At 37.9% G+C, this 26,816-nt stretch overlaps 1 protein-coding gene across 1 annotated transcript in view; it reads left to right on the plus strand.

The window, feature by feature from the left end:
* Positions 1 to 26,816, plus strand: part of HMCN1 (hemicentin 1) — a 454,750-nt gene that overhangs the window by 414,886 nt on the left and 13,048 nt on the right. Inside the window, exons 94-103 of the mRNA XM_023203379.3 lie at positions 751 to 900; positions 1,189 to 1,326; positions 2,327 to 2,448; positions 3,280 to 3,517; positions 14,508 to 14,570; positions 15,576 to 15,695; positions 16,185 to 16,319; positions 20,563 to 20,676; positions 21,220 to 21,345; positions 23,687 to 23,815. Coding sequence (XP_023059147.2) covers positions 751 to 900; positions 1,189 to 1,326; positions 2,327 to 2,448; positions 3,280 to 3,517; positions 14,508 to 14,570; positions 15,576 to 15,695; positions 16,185 to 16,319; positions 20,563 to 20,676; positions 21,220 to 21,345; positions 23,687 to 23,815 — 1,335 coding nt within the window. The remainder of the gene's footprint in view (positions 1 to 750; positions 901 to 1,188; positions 1,327 to 2,326; positions 2,449 to 3,279; positions 3,518 to 14,507; positions 14,571 to 15,575; positions 15,696 to 16,184; positions 16,320 to 20,562; positions 20,677 to 21,219; positions 21,346 to 23,686; positions 23,816 to 26,816) is intronic.

The raw sequence follows: 26,816 nt of genomic DNA on the forward strand, positions 1-26,816 counted from the left end.
TTTATAGCACTAGCAAAAGCACAATCTCTCTCAAGTTAAGCATCTTTCAATATATTTGTAATATGAAGAACTTTATAAACCCTCAATCTAAAACCCAAGACTGAATAATGTCCTTAGATAATCCATGTTTACATTGGCAGTGGCCTAGAAGCTGTTTTGTTGATGAAGTCTCTCCTTTTCCTGGATGTTCTCATGAAGGAGGCAATAAATAAAAGAACATAAGGTTTGATGCCAAGCAGATCCACATTCCACCACTTTCTAGCAATGTAATGATGAGAAAGTTGCTTAATTTCTACAAACTTATTTTTCTAGTCTGCAAACTATGGCTGTTTAAAGCTACCTTATAGAATTGTTGATAGGATTAAAAGAGTTAACACATATTAAATGTTTACCATCATGCATAACATGCTCAATAAACTCCCATTGTCGTTTCATCACCACCACCAACACATTCTTTATTTTTAGTTTGGGAACTGGACACTGATTGTATTCTTTGGCTTATGAAATATTAATAACACTATGATGTGCACAGATTAGAAGGATCCTAGATTTATGGGGGATGATGGGTGTTATGTGAAAGTAGAATGTTTTAAAAGCTTATTTATTTCACTATTAAATTCAGATGTCATATGACCTTTTTGATGTTTAAGAAAAGATTTGTAGCATCTCTGAATACTGGCCTTCTTTTCTCCCACGTAATGTTGATGAAATTGCATCCTTATCCAGGAATGTTTTTTTTTCCCCCAATAGGTGGGCCCCAGCGAGCCAGAGGAAGTGTTATTGGAAATATTAATGATGTTGAATTTGGAATTGCTTTCCTTAATGCCACAATAACTGATAGCCCTAACTCTGATACCAGAATAATACGTGCCAAAATTACCAATGTACCTCGTAGTCTTGGTAAGTCTTTGCTTATAGAAGTTGTTCATAAGCGTCTTTTTAAAAACATATATTATTTTTTATTATTACTTCCATTTAAAGTTCTAGAGAATGCTACTACTAAGTCATAAGTATAATAATCCTTAGCTCTATTCCAATGGTAAGCTTTTAAAGATACATGAGGTACTGGTATTTGTTTCTGGTATTCAACATTATTTAGAATTCATCCTTGTGAATAATGTGCAATGAAGACAATAAAATAGACTGTAAAAATTTTGCTATCACCTTATTTATCCTTTTACTCTTTAGGTTCAGCAATGAGAAAGATCGTTTCTATTCTAAATCCCATTTATTGGACAACAGCAAAGGAAATAGGAGAAGCAGTCAATGGCTTTACCCTCACCAATGCAGTCTTCAAAAGAGAAACTCAAGTGGAATTTGCAACTGGTTAGTGTTAGCTGAATTTAATATTCTATTACTATAAAAAGTACCATAAAGATTGGTGGTTAAGAAAAATACATGTTCACAGAGAATAATTTGAAACGTTTGGATGCAATCTTATCATAAGTGATATAAAAGAAATTTCATATTTTGCTGTAAACTTGTACTAACATAAGATCGTAAGAGGCTATGTGTTCTCAAGCAGTCATTTTTATACCCTAAAAGTTTTTCTCCTCTCCTCCTTTCTTCTTTTTTTAAAAATATTTCCTCTTTAAATCCTTAGGATTTTAAAGACCCAACAAAGAAGGAAAATGAGTTACTGTTATTAATTAAAGACCTTTGTCTTTAAACCAAGATCCAATTAGGATACTTTATAGCAATTCTTTATGAAAACGATCGAAACAAAACAAACAAACCTAAAGGCTTTTCACTTATCCCTAGTCTTAAGGAATATGGGTTAGCGATTCATGACCTTTCCATGTACATACAGATGTTTAGAGAGCTCCATTTCAAGCCTCTTCACAGTTGGTCAGCCTCAATAGCAGCGACCTTTAAGGAAGAAGGGCTTATCTTTAATCAACATTTAATCAGTGGAGAAGACAATTGGATCTTTTCATGGGCATCCACTTACTACGATGTTCTTTGTTACTTTTAGAAGTATCAGAAAGAACAAAGCACTGTGGCCAGACTAGTGGTTTTTGCCAGTCACAGACAATTCATTTTTATAAGGCTGCTTTGTTATTGCCTGTGAATTTATAGTATGAAATTTGTATAACAATATGCCACATTTTTGCTACATGAAAAGAAATGTTAAAAGAAACTGAATTCAATAAACCTAACTATTGAATTAGGGGGCTAAGTGCTAATTCAGTTCTCATCACCTATACTTATTCAAGTTGGAACTCAAATAGCATAGCTGAACCAGTATGTAAGGTAAATCCGTTCTGTGCTTCCAGAAACCTTTTTTTTTTTTTTGCTGTCAAAATGAATGTCTTGTAATTTCCAGGAGAAATCTTGCGGATGACTCATATTGCCCGGGGCTTGGATTCCGATGGTGCCTTGCTGCTAGATATCGTTGTGAGTGGCTATGTTCTACAGCTTCAGTCACCTGCTGAAGTCACTATAAAGGTAAAATGCCAGGATAACTTGTCTTTGCTGCTTATTAGAGTAATGATGAGTATGAGTGAAAGGTCCATAGAATGAGCACAGATAACTTGTCCACTTTGTGGAAGGAAAATGTTCAAACTACTAAGGCTTTAAATAACTATCTGATCTTTGTTTAAAAATCTTCAGGGACAAGTTTTTACAAACTCTCTTAATGGTTTTACCACCCTCCCTATCAGGACCAAGATCAAATACTTGAAATAAGGCATTTTTTCATTTTCTTTAAACAAAGATGATAGTAATTATTGCATAAACGTTTTTGTGTATCATCCATGAAATATTTCAGAAATTAAAGGCTAACAATTGCCCTTTCACATCTTTGTTTATCTTTGAGTCTCTTATTAAAACTGAAATTTATGACAGCAAAATTATGAAACAACTATGTTATAATTAAAGGGTTCAAACCTTATGTTATTTCCTGAACACTACTGTACAATTACTATACAATTTTTCCATGAAGGAGGCAATAAATAAAAGAACATAGGGTTTGATGCCAAGCAGATCCACATTCAGATCCTCATTCCACCACTTTCTAGCAATGTCATAAGAAAGTTGCTTAATTTCTACAAACTTACTTTTCTAGTCTGCAAACTATGGATAATTAAAGCTACCTTATAGAATTGTTGATAGGATTAAAAGAGTTAACACATATTAAACGTTTACCATCATCATGATGTGTATTTTTTAGCTCCTAATCCTTTCCCCCCCCCTTATTCTGCATTTCATAGTCCCCTTAAGGGGACAAAAAATTAGTATGAGCCATATTGATCTTCAAATCCACATTGTTCTCCTTAGGATTACACAGAGGACTACATTCAAACAGGTCCTGGGCAGCTGTACGCCTACTCAACCCGGCTGTTCACCATTGATGGCATCAGCATCCCATACACATGGAACCACACCGTTTTCTATGATCAGGCACAGGGAAGAATGCCTTTCTTGGTTGAAACACTTCATGCATCCTCTGTCGAATCTGACTATAACCAGTTAGAAGAGACACTGGGTTTTAAAATTCATGCTTCAATATCCAAAGGTAATTTGATTAAAAGAAAATCCATATCTTTATGCCATCCAATCTAAATGGTTAAAAAAAATTCAAAATAAGGACATTGAGGCTTACATCTAACATGATGATATCAGGTTTTTCATGTGTGTTGTCTATGCTTTTTTGTTAAGTAAAGCCCTATGGAAAAGCCAACCCAATTGGAGTTCTAGTACATTTATTTTACTAATATACTTCTTCACGCTACACAGTGGGGTTGCTGTTGTTCTATTCCATATGTGCAGAGAGGGTTAAAAACATAATATGGAGGGGTGCAGTGGCTCACGCCTGTAATCCCAGCAGTTTGGGAGGCAGAGGCGGGCAGATCACCTGAGGTCGGGAGATCCAGACCAGCCTGGCCAACATGGTAAAACTACCATCTCTACTAAAAAAAAAAAAAAATATATATATATATATATATATTAGCCAGGCGTGGTGGTGGGTGCCAGCTACTCAGGAGGCTGAGGCAGAATTGTTTGAACCCAGGAGGCAGAGGTTGCAGTGAGCCGAGATCATGCCACTGCACTCCAGCCTGTACAACAAAGAACAAAACTCCATCTCCAAAAAAAGAAAAACATGTGTACAAATGCTTTTTCTTCAAATAATAAAATCCATTTGTTATTGTTTTGAATTTTACATTTGTCAAGAAATTTTTTAAATTCCTGAAACATAGTACAAAGGTGTGTCTTAAACTAGTCAAAAATAATTTCTATATTTTAAAAGCAGCTTTTTAAAACTATGCAGTGATAATCAGGATTCCAGCTGTCATTTCTTGTTCCTGGAAGTTATGATTTTTTAACTGCTTTTCATTTTCCAAGCATGGTTCTGCAACCCTTGATCTAAGCAGTCCATCTGTGCTATGTGGTTCTTTGATGTGTCTGTCTCCTGAGATTCCCTTTTCAGTCATAAGAGCCACCACAGCAATTAACATTCCATATTCTGTGGGGTTTTAATGCTGGGATGATTCTTGTATGTAGTCATGTTAGACATTGTGACTTTAATGTTGAATTTTAGGCTCCCATGAGTTTACTTAAAAGGATTCACATTGACCTTGTGAATGTGTTTTCCTGTGTGCCATCTTTCCTAAAATAGAGCCAAGTAAATTTTAAACCACCATTTCATCATGTTTAGCAGATATGCTAAAAATTTATTTTCAGTGTTTACTCTTGCTTTCATCAGTACCTTTTACTATTGCCATGCATGCTATGCCACTTGAACAACAGAAACGAGCTACCAGAATGAGGAGTTACATTTTCTTTCCCTAATTATGCTGGGGTTTTTTGTTTGTTTGAGATGGAGTTTCGCTCCTCACCCAGGCTGGAGTGCAGTGGTGCATCTCGGCTCACTGCAAGCTCCGCCTCCCGGGTTCACGCCATTCTCCTGTTCCAGCCTCCCAAGTAGCTGGGACTACAGGTGCCCGCCACCATGCCCGGCTAATTTTTTGTATTTTTAGTAGAGACGGGGTTGCACCGTGTTAGCCAGGATGGTCTCGATCTCCTGACCTCATGATCCGCCCGTCTCGGCCTCCCAAATACCTGCTTTTTAAATCTAACTTCTGTTTCTACTTTTTTCAGTACTCCATCTAATTTAAAAAAAAAAAAAAAAAAAAAGATACCTGGGCACAAATAAGTGAATTTCTAACATCTGGAACTACATGAATTGATTTCTGAAAAGTCATGTACACTTTCTACCTAATCATGTACATTTCCCAAGCCCAAAACTGCTTAAAGGTCTTTGTGGCGTCTTTAAGTGGGTTTGTTGGGGGATCTGGGTCCCACAATATAAAGAAACATACTGTATGACCTTTAAAGGCCCCTTACTATCCTTGGACACTGTGATTCTATGAATCACATATGATATATGTGTCATGGTCCTTGTCAATTGTAAGAATTGTGTACTTGCAATTTGTTTTTGAGCAACCATTAGGGGGCAAGCTTGCATTCCTGGTAACTTAACTAGCAAATTGTGTTAGGTCTATACTAGAGCTAAGTATGGTTGCAGTGAAATTAGAATCTTCCGGAGAGCCTGATGAAAGTTCAGATTTCTGGCCACAAAGATTTTTGGTTTAGTAAGTCCACGGTAGGGTCTGGGAGTTTGTATTTTTAACACAGACCCTATATGATTCTAATATATCTGGTCTGCACTCTTGCTTTTGGAAAGTACTGGTCGGGAAAACTCTCAAATATAAGTCAATCTCATATTTTTATATCTTTAAAATCTAATGTCTTTTTAAAATTAATTATAAAGTATATATTTTACAAACCAATCAGAGCATCAGAAATTATAAAGGAATATATAAATTTAACTACAAATACATTTTTTAAAACTTCTTCATGGGAAGAAAAAAAAGTGAAATGAGAAGGTAAAATATGCACCAAGAAAAAATATTTGCATCGCATGTTATTGACAACCATGATTAACCTTAATACATACAAAGGCACTTCAAAATCAGAAAGAGGCAAATATCCTCAGTAGAAAACTGCGTAAGGGAAACTCACAAAAGAGTAAATAATGACCAATGTGAAGAAGCTGTTTACCCTCATTAGTAAGCAAGGAAATGCAAATTAATGAGTTATTTTCTGACTATAACAAGGGTGATGACTCCCTAGTGTTACAGAGGTATGGGGAAATGAACACCCTTACACACCGCGGGCAGGGGGATAAATTGGTTCAACATTTCTGGAAGGCAGTGTGTCTCCAATAGCCTTTCAAATATTCATATCTTTTCAGTTATCTCATTTTGGGAGTCTGTCCTATGAAAATCACAGAAATAGCCAAAGATGAATGCTTAAGAAGTTTTATCCAGTGTTATTTATAATAGAAAAATAATAAATATCCTCAAAGTAGAAAACAAATACGTAAGTTATGGCACAGCTATATAATAATAACTTAAAATCACTGAAATAGGAAATATTTAGCTCATTTATTCATTTAACATTTGTTGAGTGCCTACTGTGTACTAAACATTGTTCTAGGTGTTGACAGCATCACTGTAAACAAGTAACAAAGGGAAATGTTCATGACAATAATAACTGAAAAGCACTGTATGAGCCAAACCTGGGTTGCCCACTCCTGGGTGATTATGAGAAAATCTTTACACCCATTAAAAACACAGATTCCCAGGTCTCTTTCTTGGCAATTCTAGTAGAAATGGGACCAAGGGGTCCTATATTTTTAATAAGATTTTCAAATGATTTTTATGATTAGTCAAGCTTGGCAATTATCAATCTGTATATCCTAAATTTAATTTCTAAGTATGTATTCACAAAATTGACTGGAAGGAAAAACATCAAAATCTCAGCAGTAGTTCGTTCAATTTGACAAGACTACCAGAATTTTATACTTTTCAAGGTTTCTACTGTTATCATACATTATTATAAACAAATATTTTTTATTGCCTTTTACTGTCTTGAAATAAAAATTGTAACATAATTCAAAATAACACACTTTAACTATAATATGAAAATCAACAAAAGGAAAATAACTCATAACATTACATATTTTAATATGAAAATCTTTGGACAGAAAGAAGTAGTTGTATACTCATATACTGAATCCTAGTATGATTATTTGGAGAACATTAAGCAACTCGTAGTAATGTTCTGAATGAAACAGTCCAATCAGCCATCAATTTTTATGAAAACTGCATTCCTAGAAAATTCACTATATATTTAAATCGTGAAAAATGCATAACATACGGTAGACACATTTAAAGCTTAGATAATTATAGATTTTTTTTTATTATTATACTTTAAGTTCTAGGGTACATGTGCATAATGTGCAGGTTTGTTACATATGTATACTTGTGCCATGTTGGTGTGCTGCACCCATCAACTCGTCAGCACCCATCAACTCGTCATTTACATCAGGTATAACTCCCAATGCAATCCCTCCCCTCTTCCCCCTCCCCATGATAGACCCCAGTGTGTGATGTTCCCCTTCCCGAGTCCAAGTGATCTCATTGTTCAGTTCCCACCTATGAGTGAGAACATGCGGTGTTTGGTTTTCTGTTCTTGGGATAGTTTGCTGAGAATGATGGTTTCCAGCTGCATCCATGTCCCTACAAAGGACACAAACTCATCCTTTTTTATGGCTGCATAGTATTCCATGGTGTATACGTGCCACATTTTCTTAATCCAGTCTGTCACTGATGGACATTTGGGTTGACTCCAAGTCTTTGCTATGGTGAATAGTCCCGCAATAAACATATGTGTGCATGTGTCTTTATAGCAGCATGATTTATCATCCTTTTGGGTATATACCCAGTAGTGGGATGGCTGGGTCATATGGTACTTCTAGTTCTAGATCCTTGAGGAATCACCATACTGTTTTCCATAATGGTTGAACTAGTTTACAATCCCACCAACAGTGTAAAAGTGTCCCTGTTTCTCCACATCCTCTCCAGCACCTGTTGTTTCCTGACTTTTTAATGATTGCCATTCTAACTGGTGTGAGATGGTATCTCATTGTGGTTTTGATTTGCATTTCTCTGATGGCCAGTGATGATGAGCATTTTTTCATGTATCTGTTGACTGCATGAATGTCTTCTTTTGAGAAATGTCTGTTCATATCCTTTGCCCATTTTTGATGGGGTTGTTTTTTTCTTGTAAATTTGTTTGAGTTCTTTGTAGGTTCTGGATATTAGCCTTTTGTCAGATGAGTAGATTGCAAAAATTTTCTCCCATTCTGTAGGTTGCCTGTTCACTCTGATGGTAGTTTCCTTTGCTGTGCAGAAGCTCTTTAGTTTCATTAGATCCCATTTGTCAATTTTGGCTTTCGTTGCCGTTGCTTTTGGTGCTTGCCCATGCCTGTGTCCTGAATGGTATTACCTAGGTTTTCTTCTAGGGTTTCTATGGTAATAGGTCTAACATTTAAGTCTCTAATCCATCTTGAATTAATTTTCGTATAAGGAGTAAGGAAAGGATCCAGTTTCAGCTTTCTACTTATGGCTAGCCAATTTTCCCAGCACCATTTATTAAATAGGGAATCCTTTCCCCATTTCTTGTTTTTGTCAGGTTTGTCAAAGATCAGATGACTGTAGATGTGTGGTATTATTTCTGAGGACTCTGTTCTATTCCATTGGTCTATATCTCTGTTTTGGTACCAGTACCATGCTGTTTTGGTTACTGTAGCCTTGTAGTACAGTTTGAAGTCAGGTAGCGTGATGCCTCCAGCTCTGTTCTCTTGGCTTAGGATTGTCTTGGCAATGCGGGATCTTTTTTGGTTCCATATGAACTTCAAAGCAGTTTTTTCCAATTCTGTGAAGAAAGTCATTGGTAGCTTGATGGGGATGGCATTGAATCTATAAATTACCTTGGGCAGTATGGCCATTTTCACAATATTGATTCTTCCTATCCACGAGCATGGTATCTTCTTCCATTTGTTTGTGTCCTCTTTGATTTCACTGAGCAGTGGTTTGCAGTTCTCCTTGAAGAGGTCCTTTACATCCCTTGTAAGTTGGATTCCTAGGTATTTTATTCTCTTTGAAGCAATTGTGAATGGAAGTTCATTCATGATTTGGCTGTTTGTCTGTTACTAGTGTATAAGAATGCTTGTGATTTTTGCACATTAATTTTGTATCCTGAGACTTTGCTGAAGTTTCTTATCAGATTAAGGAGATTTTGGGCTGAGACAATGGGGTTTTCTAAATATACAATCATGTCATCTGCAAACAGGGACAGTTTGACTTCTTCTTTTCCTAACTGAATACCCTTTATTTCTTTCTCTTGCCTGATTGCCCTAGCCAGAACTTCCAACACTATGTTGAATAGGAGTGGTGAGAGAGGGCATCCCTGTCTCATGCCAGTTTTCAAAGGGAATGCTTCCAGTTTTTGCCCATTCAGTATTATATTGGCTGTGGTTTTGTCATAAATAGCTCTTATTATTTTGAGGTACGTTCCATCAATACCAAATTTATTGAGCGTTTTTAGCATGAAGGGCTGTTGAATTTTGTCAAAGGACTTTCCTGCATCTATTGAGATAATCATGTGGTTTTTGTCTTTGGTTCTGTTCATATGCTGGATTACGTTTATTGATTTGTGTATGTTGAACCAGCCTTGCATCCCAGGGATGAAGCCCACTTGATCATGGTGGATAAGCTTTTTGATGTGCTGCTGGATCCAGTTTGCCAGTATTTTATTAAGGATTTTTGCATCAATGTTCATCAGGGATATTGGTCTAAAATTCTTTTTGTTGTGTCTCTGTCAGGCTTTGGTATCATGATGATGTTGGCCTCATAAAATGAGTTAGGGAGGATTCCCTCTTTTTCTATTGATTGGAATAGTTTCAGAAGGAATGATACCAACTCCTCCTTGTACCTCTGGTCGAATTCAGCTGTGAATCCATCTGGTCCTGGACTTTTTTTGGTTGGTAGGCTATTAATTATTGCCTCAATTTCAGAGCCTGCTATTGGTCTGTTCAGGGATTCAACTTCTTCCTGGTTTAGTCTTGGGAGACTGTAAGTGTCCAGGAAATTATCCATTTCTTCTAGATTTTCTAGTTGATTTGCGTAGAGGTGTTTATAGTATTCTCTGATGGTAGTTTGTATTTCTGTGGGGTCGGTGGTGATATCCCCTTTATCATTTTTTATTGCGTCTATTTGATTCTTCTCTCTTTTCTTCTTTATTAGTCTTGCTAGTGGTCTATCAATTTTGTTGATCTTTTCAAAAAACCAACTCCTAGATTCATTGATTTTTTGGATGGTTTTTTGTGTCTCTGTCTCCTTCTGTTCTGCTCTGATCTTAGTTATTTCTTGCCTTCTGCTAGCTTTTGAATGTGTTTGCTCTTGCTTCTCTAGTTCTTTTAATTGTGATGTTAGAATGTCCATTTTAGATCTTTCCAGCTTTCTCTTGTGGGCATTTAGTGCTATAAATTTCCCTCTACACACTGCTTTGAATGAGTCCCAGAGATTCTGGTATGTTGTATCTTTGTTCTCATTGGTTTCAAAGAACGTCTTCATTTCTGCCTTCATTTCGTTATGTACCCAGTAGTCATTCAGGAGCAGGTTATTCAGTTTCCATGTAGTTGAGTGGTTTTGATTGAGTTTCCTAGTTCTGAGTTCTAGTTTAATTGCACTGTGGTCTGAGAGACAGTTTGTTATAATTTCTGTTCTTTTACATTGCTGAGGAGTGCTTTACTTCCAATTATGTGGTCAATTTTGGAATAAGTGTGATGTGGTGCTGAGAAGAATGTATATTCTGTTGATTTGGGGTGGAGAGTTCTGTAGATGTCTATTAGGTCTGCTTGCTGCAGAGATGAGTTCAATTCCTGGATATCCTTGTTAACTTTCTGTCTCGATCTGTCTAATGTTGACAGTGGGGTGTTGAAGTCTCCCATTATTATTGCATGGGAGTCTAAGTCTCTTTGTAAGTCTCTAAGGACTTGCTTTATGAATCTGGGTGCTCCTGTATTGGGTGCATATATATTTAGGATAGTTAGCTCTTCCTGTTGAATTGATCCCTTTACCATTATGTAATGGCCTTCTTTGTCTCTTTTGATCTTTGATGGTTTAAAGTCTATTTTATCAGAGACTAGGATTGCAACCCCTGCTTTTTTTTTTTTTTTGTTCTCCATTTGCTTGGTAGATCTTCCTCCATCCCTTTATTTTGAGCCTATGTGTGTCTCTGCATGTGAGATGGGTCTCCTGAATACAGCCGACTGATGGGTCTTGACTCTTTATCCAGTTTGCCAGTCTGTGTCTTTTAATTGGAGCATTTAGTCCATTTACATTTAAGGTTAATATTGTTATGTGTGAACTTGATCCTGCCATTATGATATTAACTGGTTATTTTGCTCGTTAGTTGATGCAGTTTCTTCCTAGCCTCGATGGTCTTTACATTTTGGCATGTTTTTGCAATGGCTGGTACCAGTTGTTCCTTTCCATGTTTAGTGCTTCCTTCAGGGTCTCTTGTAAGGCAGGCCTGGTGGTGACAAAATCTCTAAGCATTTGCTTATCTGTAAAGGATTTTATTTCTCCTTCACTTATGAAACTTAGTTTGGCTGGATATGAAATTCTGGGTTTAAAATTCTTTTCTTTAAGAATGTTGAATATTGGCCCCCACTCTCTTCCTGGCTTGTAGAGTTTCTGCTGTCAGTCTGGTGGGCTTCCCTTTGTGGGTTACCTGACCTTTCTCTCTGGCTGCCCTTAAGATTTTTTCCTTCATTTCAACTTTGGTGAATCTGGCAATTATGTGCCTTGGAGTTGCTCTTTTCGAGGAATATCTTTGTGTCGTTCTCTGTATTTCCTGAATTTGAATGTTGGCCTGCCCTACTAGGTTGAGGAAGTTCTGCTGGATGATATCCTGAAGAGTGTTTTCCAACTTGGTTCCATTTTCCCCCTCACTTTCAGGCACCCCAATCAGACGTAGATTTGGTCTTTTTACATAATCCCATACTTCTTGCAGGCTTTGGTCATTTCTTTTTCTTCTTTTTTCTTTAGATTTCTCTTCTCGCTTCATTTCATTCATTTGATCCTCAATTGCTGATACTTTTTCTTCCAGTTGATTGAGTCGGTTACTGAAGCTTGTGCATTTGTCACGTATTTCTCGTGTCATGGTTTTCATCTCTGTCAGTTTGTTTATGGCCTTCTCTGCATTAATTATTCTAGTTATCAATTCTTCCACTCTTTTTTCAAGATTTTTAGTTTCTTTGCGCTCGTTACGTAATTCCTCCTTTAGCTCTGAAAAGTTTGATGGACTGAAGCCTTCTTCTCTCATCTTGTCAAAGTCATTCTCCGTGCACTTTGTTCTGTTGCTGGCGATGGCTGTGTTCCTTTGGAGGGGGAGATGCGCTCTGATTTTTTGAATTTCCAGCTTTTCTGCACTGCTTTTTCCCCATCTTTGTGGTTTTATCTGCCTTTGTTCTTTGGTGATGGTGACGTACTAATGGGGTTTTGGTGTGTGTGTCCTTCCTGTTTGTTAGTTTTCCTTCTAACATTCAGGACCCTCAGCTGGAGGTTTGTTGGAGATTGCTTGAGGTCCACTCCAGACCCTGTTTGCCTGGGTATCAGCAGCGGAGGCTGCAGAAGATAGAATATTGCTGAACAGCGAGTGTACCTGTCTGATTCTTGCTTTGGAAGCTTTCTCTCAGGGGTGTATTCCACCGTGTGAGGTATGGGGTGTCGGTCTGCCCCTAGTGGGGGATGTCTCCCAGTTAGGCTACTCAGGGGTCAGGGACCCACTTGAGCAGGCAGTCTGTCAGTTGTTCTCAGATTTCAACCTCTGTTTGGGAGATCCACTGCTCTCTTCAAAGCTGTCAGACAGAGTCGTTTGCTTCTGCAGAGGTTTCTGCTGCTTTGTTGTTGTTGTTGTTGTTGTTGATTAGCTGTGCCCTGTCCCCAGAGGTGGAGTCTACAGAGACAGGCAGGGCTCCTTGAGCTGCTGTGAGCTCCACCCAGTTTGAGCTTCCCCGCGGCTTTGTTTACCTAGCACTTAAGCCTCTGCAATGGCGGGCGCCCCTCCCCCAGCCTCACTGCAGCCTTGCAGTTAGATCGCAGACTGCTGTGCTAGCAATGAGGGAGGCTCCGTGGGCAGGCCTGGACCCACCTGGCCAGGTGTGGGATATAATCTCCTGGTGTGCCCATCTGCTAAGACCCTTGGTACAGCACAGTATTGGGGTGGGAGTTACCTGATTTTCCAGGTGTTGTGTGTCTCAGTTCCCCTGGCTAGGAAAAGGGATTCCCTTCCCCCTTGCGCCTCCCAGGTGAGGCGATGCCTCGCCCTGCTTCAGCTCTCACTGGTTGGGCTGCAGCAGCTGACCAGCACCGATTGTCCGGCACTCCCTAGTGAGATGAACCCAGTACCTCAGTTGAAAATGCAGAAATCACCTGTCTTCTGTGTCGCTCGCGCTGGGAGCTGGAGACTGGAGCTGTTCCTATTCGACCATCTTGCTCCGTCCCCAATTATAGATTTCTTACTTTCATGAAAGTCTTGCAAGGCAAGGGACAGATCATCATCTTTCAAGACTACACACTGCAATCTTGTAAAACCTACCATGGGACCTGTCCCACTCACTGAATTTTAATAGTCTTATTATGACAATAAAAGTGTATTTCCCTAAAAACTTTCCAAATTCCATCTAATAGAAGATATCTCCCCTATTTATAACCAAAAACCTAAAACTACTATCAGGTAATAAATTAACATGTTTACATGACATGTTTTTTCCACAATTGTGTCCCACATAACATAACTGGTTGGACTAAAGAATGAACAAATGACTAAGTGGAAACTAAATTGTGATGCACAGTAACCATGCAATGATCACTTAGCAAGCAATATGCCCTAGATGTTTCTGTCCCATCTATCCTAGTACCACCCCACTGCATGAGCAGGAAGACTAGGATGCTTTCAGGAAAAGAGGTTTCTTAAATAACCTGTTCTTGTTCTTGTTAGCTTTTTTGTTTCTGACATCTAACATATCTTTTCTATCACAATATGCCTGTTTCCCCTTATTTTGACTAGATGAAAAGGAAAACACTTGGTCACACATGGGAGATTTTGACCCAAATGCTCAATGGTGCTAATGGAGGAGATCCACAAAAGGAGGCAGCTTCTTCACAGAGTTTCTATTTTTCACTGGCACAAATTATTTTAAGTTGCTTGAAAACAGCATTTCTCTTTCTAGAGTAAAACAGGGTTAGTAATGGCTGGAAGAATAGGACTTTGCCTGTGGTTATACCTGGCATATACATTTATCTTGGACCCTTTTTAGTTATCACAGAATAATTTTTTTATTGATGTGAACAACTTACACACAAAACCTGTTTCCAGTGGCAGCTTGTCAACAATCTCTGGACTGGGATTCATGTACTTCTTGGTTGAGAAACAGGCAAAGTTTTCCATGCCTGCTTATTTTTACCTATTGCATTTTTGCATTATGTGTTTCATCTTTGGCATATATTCCCAGGGAAGATGCTACTGGAAAGAAACCAGGGGCAACTATTCTAATAAGCCAATTAACTTTGCTTTCCTCTCTGTGGTAGGAGATCGCAGTAATCAGTGCCCCTCCGGGTTTACCTTAGACTCAGTTGGACCTTTTTGTGCCGGTAAGTACAGAGATAAATAAAGGCTTTTATTTTAATGAAAATGTCAATATTGGATAGCATTTAATGGATATCTATTGCCCTTTCCCTAGGTATTTAATCGTCACAACAGTTCTGTAAACATCCCATTTGACAGCTAAGGAAATTGAGATGTAGAAAAGTCACACTACCGAAAATCACTCAGCATCAAGTGATAGAGCTACATTTGAATTTAAGTTAATTGCAAAGCCCATGTTCTCTGAATTTGGCCACAGCCAACTGTGTCAGAGATAGTGACTAACTATAGATGTGGAGTGAGCAGACAGACAACAAACACTATACTTCATCTGGTGACTTGATTGCTGTGGGTGTGAGAGCCACAATCCAACATTAAGCCACCGAACCCTAGAATTAATCAGAGGACAGGCAGGATTGTGGACTTATCACTAATGTAAACCAATTTTATCCCACCAAAGTACCAGCACAAGAGACGTACAGATAAGTTAACTGCTAAGTAAATGGCTTGAGGAGCTTACATTTACATACACAGTGCTTTTTCATTGGAAGGCAGTGTAATATAATCTTGTGATAAAGAGGTGGTCTTTTGACTACCGAGGTTCAAATGACAGCCCTGCTAGTAATGACTTATATGACCTTAAGCAATTTATGTAACTTCTTTGTTCTTCAGTTTTGTCCTGCAAAATGAGGACAGTAATAAAAATACTTATCTCCTAGGAATTCTGCGATGAAAGAGTTAAAGCAGGTAAAAGGCATTTAGAGCACAGTAGATATATTTTAGCTATTATCATTGTTGTTTTACGATACTAACCATCTATTCACTATCAAGGATAACTCAGATGCCTCAAATTATTTTTATTTAGTGAATTCATTTTGTGGCAATTAAAGTATTTGCTATTATAGTTGATCAACTTCTTGGCCTCTATAAGCAATTATTTTTACTGGCTTTAATAACTCCCAGAAAGTAGGGATTTTATATACTGATTTGGGCCTTCTTGTTTCTTCTTTCAGATGAGGATGAATGTGCAGCAGGGAATCCCTGTTCCCATACCTGCCACAATGCCATGGGGACCTACTACTGCTCCTGCCCTAAAGGCCTCACCATAGCTGCAGATGGAAGAACTTGTCAAGGTATTCACAAATCTAATAGACACATTTAAGCAATGGGTCAAGGCAATCTTTGACCTAGAAAAAGTGTGATAGACCCATGTTCTTCTTTCCTACTACTTCTGCCCACACCTTGGCAACAAACAGAAGGTCTCCGTTGGGCTGAGAAAATAAGAACACTGCTCATGCACTGCCTGCATGTAGGGCACTCTCAAGGCAGGAATGCCTAGAGAATCTCACTCAAGATCTCAGAAAGGAGAAGTAACTTCTTAAAAGCCACCTAATTTGTAAGTGGTCTGATTAGTCAGTCTATGAAGATATTAATCACACGGTGCTGCTATGAGTTTGTCAGCTATTTAGCCCACCTGAAGTGACTCAACCAAAAACTTCAGTCCTTCTTGTTCTTTTCTAGTTTCAAGTGTCCTTCATGGCTTTTCGTATCCCTATTTCACAGCAGGTTCTTGGGCTGGTGTTCTTCAGTTCACCTCAGTTGAATGATTTCCTCTGTTACAGATATTGATGAGTGTGCTTTGGGTAGGCACACCTGCCATGCTGGTCAGGACTGTGACAATACAATTGGATCCTATCGCTGTGTGGTCCATTGTGGAACTGGTTTTCGAAGAACCTCTGATGGGCTGAGTTGTCAAGGTATAAAAATGGAGGCCTTTTCTTTATGTTCATGACAGTAAGAATGAGACCCCCCTTTTGACTCCTCGAAAGTTAACTGTCTCAGAAACTCCAAGAGGAAGGGACCACATAAAAGGGAGAGAGTGAGGAGATATCCAGCAAGTGGGACTCCTGTCTCTCTGGAGAATTTAAACCTGAATATAAACATTTTATATGTTTTATAAGTTGAGCTTCTTCATGAGCTCTTATTCAGATACATTCCACAGCTATTTTAAATATGTATAGCACAGTGGTTTTGAGTGACCATTTGCCTGTTACCATTTGATTAAGATCATACTGCACAGTCCAATAAAATCTATTTCATAAAATTCCATTGCATAAGACTGCCAGAATGTTTGTTGAAGGATATTTTTAATAGGCTATTTTTAAGAACAGTTTTAGGTTCACAGCAAAATTGAGCAGAAAGTACATAAGATTCCCATGTAACCCCTTCCCTCCACACACACAGCCTTCCTCACTATCAACATCCCACACGGGGGCGGTACATTTGTTACAGTCAATAAACCTACACTGACACATCATCATCACTCAGAGTCTAGCTTATATTAAGCTTCTCTTGGTGTTGCACATTCTGTAGGTTTGCAAAAATTTATAACAATATGTATCCGCCATGATAGTGTTGTACGGAATAGTTTCACTGTCCTCAAAATTCTCTGTGCTTCACTGAATCATTTCTGTTTCCTCCAACCTCTGGCAAACACTGATCTTGTTACTGTCTTTGTGGTTTTGCCTTTTCCAGAATGTCATATAGTTGGAATCATACAATTGTGCAGCCTTTTCAGATTGCCTTCTTTCACTTAGTAACATTTAAGGTTCCTCCACCCCTTTTCATGGCTTGATAGTTCATTTCTTTTCACTGCTCAATAATAAATACCTAGATACAGAACAGTTTACCTAGTGAAGGACATCTTAGTTGCCTCCAAGTTTTGGCAAATATAAATAAAGCTGTTATCAGGATTTTTCATAAAGGAAAAGGCAGTGGATCCAAAACTGAATGTTTATCAACAGAATAAATGAAGCATGGTACATCTACACCATGAACCACTGTGCATCCATGAGAAAAATCCAGATGTAGGAAGGTATGTATAATTTTGCAGAAAAGAGTACGTGTAACTGGAAAAACAACCAAAGAAAAAAAGGAAATGGATCTATATATTTTGGTGGAGATATTTATGTGGCTGCAGTAGAAATAAATTATTATTCATACTAGATTGTTAATGTTGTTTGCCTTTGGTGGGCAAGAAGGGTAAAAGGGAGAAGGGAGCCCAACCAAAAGAGGAAGAAGAAAAAAAAAAACTGCACTAAGAAAAATATTTTAACAGTTTGTGATCACAGCCGGGTGCAGTGGTTCACAAATGTAATCCCAGCTACTTGGGAGGCTGAGGCAGGAGAATCACTTGAACCCGGGAGGTAGAGGTTGCAGTGAGCCGAGATTGTGCCATTGCACTCCAGCCTGGGTGACAGAGAGAGACTCGGTCTCAAAAACAAAACAAAGTATATGATCACATCTGTGTTTATGTAAGTTAACACATTGTAGATTTTGAGTGGTTAAATTAAAAGATGTCAAATAAAAAACAAGTACAAAATAAGAGACATTGGCAATCTGGAATGTAAGGTGAGGAAGTGAAGAGCCCAACTATGGTGATTTTTCTTTTGAAGGGTTTGGAATATAGCAAGAGAAAAGTGGCAGGAGCTTCAGATTAGTATGGACCTGAGAGAGGGATTTGGTTATGAGAGGAAAATTTTGATTACAGGTTTATTGGAAAGAAAAGTATAAGAAGGAAGTACTTTTTAAAAAAATTATACTTTAAGTTCTGAGATACATGTGCAGAACATGCAGGTTTGTTACATAGGTATGCACATGCCATGGTGGTTTGCTGCACCCATCAACCCATCACCTACATTAGGTATTTCTCCTAATGCTGTCCCTCCCCTAACCCCCTCCCAACCCCTCAACAGGCCCTGGTGTGTGATGCTTCCCTCCCTGTGTCCATGCATTCTCATTGTTCAACTCCCACTTAGGAGTGAGAACACACAGTGTGTGTGGTTTTCTGTTCCTGTGTTAGTTTGCTGAGAATTATGGTTTCCAGCTTAATCCATGTCCCTGCAAAGGACATGAACTTACCCTTTTTATGGCTGCATAGTATTCCATGGTGTATATGTGCCACATTTTATGTGAAGGACCTCTCAAGGAGAACTGCAAACTACTGCTCAAGGAAATAAGAGAGGACACAAATGTTCCATGCTCATGGATAGGAAGAATCAATATCGTGAAAATGGCCATACTGCCCAAAGTAATTTATAGATTCAGTGCTATCCCCATCAAGCTACCATTGATTTTCTTCACAGAACTAGAAAAAACTACTTTAAATTTTATGTGGAACCAAAAAAGAGCCCGTATAGCCAAGACAATCCTAAGCAAAAAGAAAAAAACTGGAGGCATCATGCTACCTGACTTCAAACTATACTACAAAGCTACAGTAACAAAAACAGCATGGTACTGGTACCAAAACAGATATATAGACCAATGGAACAGAAAAGAGGCCTCAGAAATACCACCACACATCTACAACCATCTGATCTTTGACAAACCTGACATAAGCAATAGGGAAAGGATTCCCTATGTAATAAATGGTGGGAAAACTGGCTAACCATATGCAGAAAATTGAAACTGGACCCCTTCCTTACACCTTATACAAAAATTAACTCAAGATGGGTTAAAGACTTAAACATAAGACCTAAAACCATAAAAACCCTAGAAGAAAACCTAGGCAATAGCATTCAGGACATAGGCATGGGCAAAGACTTCATGACTAAAACACCGAAAGCAATGGCAACAAAAGTCAAAATTGACAAATGGGATCTAATTAAACTGAAGAGCCTCTGCACAGCAAAAGAAACTATCAGAGTGAGAAAATTTTTGCAATCTATCGATCTGACAAAGGGCTAACATCCAGAATCTACAAGAAACAAATTTACAAGAAAAAAAAAAAATCCCATCAAAAAGTACACAAAGGATATGAACAGACACTTCTCAAAAGAAGACATTTATGCAGCCAACAACCATATGAGAAAAAGCTCATCATCACTGGTCATTAGAGAAATGCAAATCAAAACCACAATGAGATACCATCTTACGTAAGTTAGAATGGCAATCATTAAAAAGTCAGGAAACAACAGATGCTGGAGAGGAAGTAGAGAAATAGGAATGCTTTTACACTGTTGGTGGGAGTGTAAATTAGTTCGATGATTGTGGAAGACAGTGTGGCAATTCCTCAAGGAACTAGAACCAGAAATACCGTTTGACCCACCAATCCCATTACTGGATATTTACTCAAAGAATTATAAATCATTCTACTGTAAAGACACGTGCACACGTGTGTTTATTGAAGCACTATTCACAATAGTAAAAACATAGAACCAACCCAAATGCCTGTCAGTGATAGACTGGAAGGACTTTTAAAATGCACAGGAGGAGGGAATGATTGATGGACCACAGTCCTCATCTTGGTGAGGAAGGGTAAGATGGGCTGCAGAGCTCAAAAGCTCAAATAGAGGGACTTTTCTTCAGTGAGAGAAGAGGGCTTTCTTCCTTCCCTGGGACTGGAGGAAAGGAAAGGAAAGAAGGTACAAACCACAGGCAAGTCCCCAAGAGTTTGAGGAGTTCATGCCTGCAGTTTTTGTTACGCTATGACCCAGATGGTGTTTGGGAAGTACAACGTAGCAGTGACTGCAAATGTAGAGAAATGCTGATGTTAATGCAGTCAGGCACAGGGTGATAAAGACCTGCACCAAGTTAAGGAGCAAGAAAGGGGAAGAAAGGACAATTGCAAAAGACCTTAGTAGTGTTGGAGTTTTTTCCTCTGTATTCAGCATCCCAGTCTGTCAGTAACTTTCCAGGACTGGAACTTCCTAGAAACAGGAGTGAGAGTCATATGGCAAAATACTTAAAGTAGAAGAGTGTTTCATTGACAGTTCCGTATCATTAGCAGTTGTCTACTTTTAAGAGTATTGAAGAGAGATACCCTCTCCAGCAGTTAATTCTGTCAAGTATTTGGCAGATCATATGAGTGTGAATATATTGGATATGTTTTAGAGATCTTAAACATGGTAATGATCAAGATCATTAAAATGTTAAACATTTGGGATACATTAACTCAGGTTTCCTAATAGCATATAATGAAAGTTTTGTTTTATTTAACAGATATTAACGAATGTCAAGAATCCAGCCCCTGTCACCAGCGCTGTTTCAATGCCATAGGAAGTTTCCACTGTGGATGTGAACCTGGGTATCAGCTCAAAGGCAGAAAATGCATGGGTAAGAAAAGGGCTTTGAATTTAAAGGAATGACACCTCTACAACTTCTTAATGATGTCTGATTTAAATGCATACACTGTGTCTTGGTACTGGTTCCCATTTAGGACATCAAGCGTGCAGCATGTATGCAATCCGTGCAAAACCAAAATGACAAAAAATGCTGTTTTATGAGTTTCTTTTTCTAATTACATACCCATTCTTCATGACATTTCCTCTAATTTTTTTGCCAAAGTATACCTTACATATAAATATATGTACATATATATGTATACAAATGAAATTAACAGTGTATATAAATTTTATTTTTCTAAGAAGAGAAAATGATATGGCTACCTGCTCTGTAAAACAGTATTTTTTGTTTTTGATTTTTATTCTATTTTAAACTGTGTTACATACATTCTTGAATTTAAGCACTTTAACCTTACACAGTGATTATGCAATGAATATATGTAAATAATATCCCTAAACTCCAAAAGTATGATTTCTCTGGAAAAGTTGAATAAATAATTTTCTTAATCTACATTACCTTTGTTCTTTCATCAAGATGTGAACGAGTGTAGGCAGAATGTATGCAGACCAGATCAGCACTGTAAGAACACCCGTGGTGGCTATAAGTGCATTGATCTTTGTCCAAATGGAATGACCAAGGCAGAAAATGGAACCTGTATTGGTGAGTGTCTGGCTGTTTCCATGACTGAGATCAGTTTACCATCAACAAGTCAAGTAAGGCATTCATTTTAAAACTAGTGATTAGAGTAAATTTAAGCTACCAAGGAAATCTTTCTTTTTCTGTAAGTACTCCCAACTTCTAGGATAATTGAGCTCCAGGTCCCAGGGTCATGGCTATACCCAGAAATGGAAGCTCACTATGAAAACTTATGACCATTTTGAGCCCCCATCAATTAAACATTTAGTTTACATGGTTTAATATCCACAAGCATCAATATTATCTCACATAATTTCTAATATGAAATTTAGCATATATGTTAAGAATTTCATGGAGGAAAGAAAAATTATGTCTGTAGAGATTTATTAAAATTCAAAATATAATTATTTTGGAGCTGTATATTCTTTAAATATCAAATCCATGACCAAACAAATAAAATAAATAATTTGCCCAAAATTTATGCTTTGTCTATCTATTCTGCATCAATGACCAGACACAAAGGTACATTATATTTCTCCCTACATTTTTTCTGTGTATGTCTATTCTGTACCAGCCTGGTTAGCAGAGCTAGCAACTGTAGGATTTACAAAAATAAAAGAGAGATACCATTCCCATTCTCATTCCTGCTAAAGAACACAGGAGAAAGAAATAATGTATGGGTTAAATTGGCCTACTCCACTCCCTCCACTATACCCCCTCCCCCCCAAAAAAGCAAAAACCTTTAATACAAGGTGAATGAAACACCATAAAGAGGAACAAATAAAACTCTACAAGAACACCCAAGAAAGTGACTGTATCCAGTAGGAGTCACTATGAAGGAGGTCGTGGAAATGATCACATTTAAACATAGGTTGGGATGTTACTAGATGGAGATGACAGGAAAAGGAAAGCAAGAAAGCCTTGTATAAGGGAGAAAGAGCTGAACTTAGGGATAAAGTGTTAAAATTCATTGTTCCTTCTTGACAGCTGTCTAACCTTTGGACAAGTCTTATGATTACACAGAAATTTGAGTTTAAGTTTCTCATTGTAAAAATAGCACAGTTTTTCTTAAAAAAAAATCAATTCTAAAATATTAATAAAATTATAGTGTTTTGGATTGGTTTCAAAACAATATGACTGTGGGGGATAGATATAGATGAAGGAATATTGGCCATCTGTTGATAGTTGTTAAGTTCATTAGTATAATTTAAAAAAACAACAACTGGTGATGGGAGTTGAAGTATCAGATTTCAAAGACTCGTTTCAGCTCTCACACAATAGATATAGGTCAATACTTTCCTTATCATTTAATAGCAACCAACTCTATCAGGAGTGTAAGACCAGCCTGGCCAACATGGTGGAACCTCGTCTCTACTAAAAATACAAAAATTAGCTGGGCAAGGTGGCGCATGCCTGTAGTCCCAGCTACTCTGGGGGCTGAGGCGGGAGGATCACTTGAACCCAGCAGGCAGAGGTTGCAGTAAGCTAAGATCATGCCACTGCACTCCAGCCTGGGTGACAGAGCGATACTCCATCTCAAAAAAAAAAAAAAAAAAAAAAAGAGCAGCAGCCATCTCAGAGCATCATGGACAGTTACATGCAGCTGTAAACATTTTTCAGAATACTGACCCTAATTATGTATAAGATTAACTAGACATGAGATGAGTTGAAAGATCAGAAACTTTTTAAGAAGCTACAGCAAAAATCTAGCTAAGTGGAAATGTAAATGTAGAGATACATGGTTTTGATTGAGGAAATAGAACTACCCAATCTTTGTATATAGCAAATGTTCAAATTATTATTACTAGAAACTCTTTTAAAGGAAATGCTTTTCAATAGCAGGAATACAGAACATCATTTATCATTTAAAGCTTGATGGACTTGAAACACAGGCATGCTGTTATCACAAATAGGGGAGTAAGGTTAAGGCACTGAGGGTGTGCTGGGTTTGTTTGAAGTAGTGGTAAAACAAAGAGAGATGGGGATGTCCAGCTAGCAGCTAGAAACGTGGGACTGTGGATCAGAAGCAATATAGCAATATACTGTTCTCAGTCCGCCTAAACTCTAATCACTTGTACAAACAAGACGACAAAAAGAGGAAGGGATATAGAGAAGGAGAAAAAAGAAATCTGAGAATAAAACTCTCTCCATAATAGGGAGCAGGAGGAGGAAAAGCAGCCAGTTAATAAGTGGCAGAGCTGGGACTTGAACCCAGGTTTTCTGATTCCAAGTTGTAAGTTGGTGTGATCTCAACCACTTGGTGAGAAATGCAACCTTTGGCAATCCTACAGAATGCTGATTTCAGATACAATGACTTTGGGTTTGAAAAAGGAAATGTTACTTCTTATTGCCTCCATGTCTGTAGATATTGATGAATGTAAAGATGGCACCCATCAGTGCAGATATAACCAGATATGTGAGAATACAAGAGGCAGCTATCGCTGTGTATGCCCAAGAGGTTATCGGTCTCAAGGAGTTGGAAGACCCTGCATGGGTAAGTTAATAGGAATTTGTTGAGCAATCAAGCTACTGATACAGTTACCTAGCCTTACCAACTCGCTTAGGGCCACTTTCTCTATCCTCAAATGGTCTCTTGTTACAATAATAAGGTATGTAAATTGATTTATGTCATTCAACACAATTTGGATACTTCTTTGGAGACTTCATATTGAGCTCAATTTACACTGACATTTCAAGTGTTAATAATCACTTACTGTGTGCTTGCTATACACCACACATATCAAAGTGAGGTTCTGATATAATTGCCATCACAACTTAATTACCACGATTATCTCATTGATTATATCTCTATGCACATGACATAAATGTTTGCATAGATACATTTTATTTGACCATGAAGTATACTTGTATGTAGTATGAAAGTTTAAGTGTGAGGTTTTAAAATAGGGACACACAATTTAAACAAATGGATAATTATTACTTTATCATATATTTAATGCTTAAATATCTCATTCATTTCTCCCCACTTGCCTATTTGTTTTCATCTTAGTCATATTTGAATATGAAGGCAAATAGAAAATATCTGTAAGAAGATAACCACATACTTTTGGTAAAAAATTAATGCATTTATAATCAAGAAACTCATCTATCAAACTGTAGTCTTCCTTAGAATATTCAGTTGCACTAAAATAATTGTGTGGGCTTTTCAATACTAGCTTCTGGGTTACATGCTGTTTTTCAAATTGGTTGCCTTGTTCTCTACTTAACGATTATTTATAGCAAATTCTCCCAAAAAGACTTAGCTCTGTCTTTATGCAATCCCTAGCATACTATTTTGTATGCAGCAAATATTCAAACTAATACCATTACTAGAAACTCTTTTAAAAGAAATACTTTTTAATAACACCAATGCAGAGCATCATTTTAGTCTTCTATTTAGATATTATCATTTATATATAGTTTAAAATCTTGATTAGCCATAACAGTGACTTTTCAGAATGAAATAGGTGTATCTGTTCACCAATTTGGCCACCAGTTGGATCTCAGACATTGTGCTAGGGAATAAAACAAGGAAGGATGCAGAAGCATTGCCTTAAAAAAAGAGTTAGAATGGCTGGGCGTGGTGGTTCACACCTATAATCCCAGCACTTCGGGAGGCCAAGATGGGTGGACCACCTGAGGTCAGGAGTTCGAGACCAGCCTGGCCAACATGGCGAAACCCCGTCTCTACTAAAAGTACAAAAATTAGCTGGGCACGGTGTCAGGCACTTGTAATCCCAGCTACTCGGCAGGCTGAGACGAGAATTGCTTGCACCTGCGGTGTGGAGGTTGCAGTGAGCCAAGATTACACCACTGCACTCCAGTCTGGGCAACAAGAGCAAAACTCTGTCTCAAAAAAAAAAGAAAGAAAGAAAAGAGTTAAAATATTAATTTTTACCTACTACAAGTTTTTAAAGCAAAATTTACGATTTTATTCTACCTTCCTATATTGTTTTCTTTCATGCCACTGTGGTAATGAATTAAAGAATTTGGCTTTCATTCCCTTTTCCAATTTATAGGAAGAGTTACAAGTACAGATTCCATGTGTTGATCTAGCAATAGAAAGAAAATAACTTTTTAAAATTTTACATGTTTGGTGAGTTTATATCTTAGTAAGAACTGATTCTATGTCCTTGTTTCCTTGTTTTTAATCTGTTGGGGGAAAATGTGCTTGGCTTGTTCATTAATTCAAAATTATTAATTCAGAAAATAAAAACTTAAAGTCTGTAGTTTTGCCAGCATTCCTACCTCCAAAACTTGTAACTAAATTCTAACTAGAGATGTGATTTCATTTCTCCCTCTACTGATAGAATTAAGATCTATATTAGCTTTGAATTCTGGTTTTCATGTATTTAAGACCACATTTTCCCATATGATCTTTTTCATTTCTACTGTTCATGGCTTGATTTGGCACACGATATCAAGCCCATTCCTTCATTAATTCAACAAATGTTTATTGAGCACCTACTTCATGTTGGATGATGATCTAGGTTGTGGGAATACATCGCTAAACAGGACAGACCAGGTCTCTGTCCTTGTGGAGTTTACCTTTCAGAGAGAGAAAAAGAATCACAAAATATACAATTTCAGATAGTGATAAGCACTTTAAGGAAAAATAAAACAGTAAGGAGAAAGAGAGACCCAGACTGGGGTGGTAGCACTGTGATCCAGGCAGCCTCTCTGAGAGACTAGACAGAAGGAAAGAGCAGGCCAGGCGCAGTGGCTCACGCCTCTAATCCCAGCACTTTGGGAGACCGAGGCGGGCTGATCATGAGGTCAGGAGATCTAGACCATCCTGGCTAACACAGTGAAACCCTGTCTCTATGTAAAATACAAAAAAGATTAGCTGGGTGTGGTGGCACACGCCTGTAGTCCCAGCTACTCAGGAGGCTGAGACAGGAGAATCCCTTGAACCCAGGAGGCAGAGGTTGCAGTGAGCTGAGATCATGCCACTGCACTCCAGCCTAGGCAACAGAGCAACTCTATCTCAAAAAACAAAAAAGGAAAGAGCAGCCACGATGGGAAGCTCTGAACAAGTGTATTTCAGGCTGAGGAGAAGCCAGGGCAATGTCATTCATAAAAGAATGCACTGATCATAATCAAGGAAGAACCAAGGGGTCAGGCTATTGGAGCAAAGGTAGGCAGAGGGTAAGGAGGATAAAGAGCCCATACTAAAGAACGTGATGGGAAAAACATGAAAGGTCTTGGGCAGACAAGCAATATGATATGGTTTACATTTGGAAAAGTTCTCTCTGGCTGCTATGTGGAGAATTAGGAGGGCAAAGATGCTTGCAGAAAGACCAAGTCATTTAAATAAACATAAAAGTAGTTACATTTTTTAAAATTATATACGGACATATTAGAAAGCTTCCAACATTGTCAACCAGTAGAAAAGTCAGAATTCCATGTGAAATATTTGTCAAAAGAAAGAAAAAACAAGAGAGAAATTTCCCAAATGTACACGTATGACTGTATTAAGAGGTATTATCTTGAGA

This window comes from Piliocolobus tephrosceles, chromosome 1 (genome assembly GCF_002776525.5).
Source record: "Piliocolobus tephrosceles isolate RC106 chromosome 1, ASM277652v3, whole genome shotgun sequence".
In the NCBI taxonomy this organism is placed as follows: domain Eukaryota; kingdom Metazoa; phylum Chordata; class Mammalia; order Primates; family Cercopithecidae; genus Piliocolobus; species Piliocolobus tephrosceles.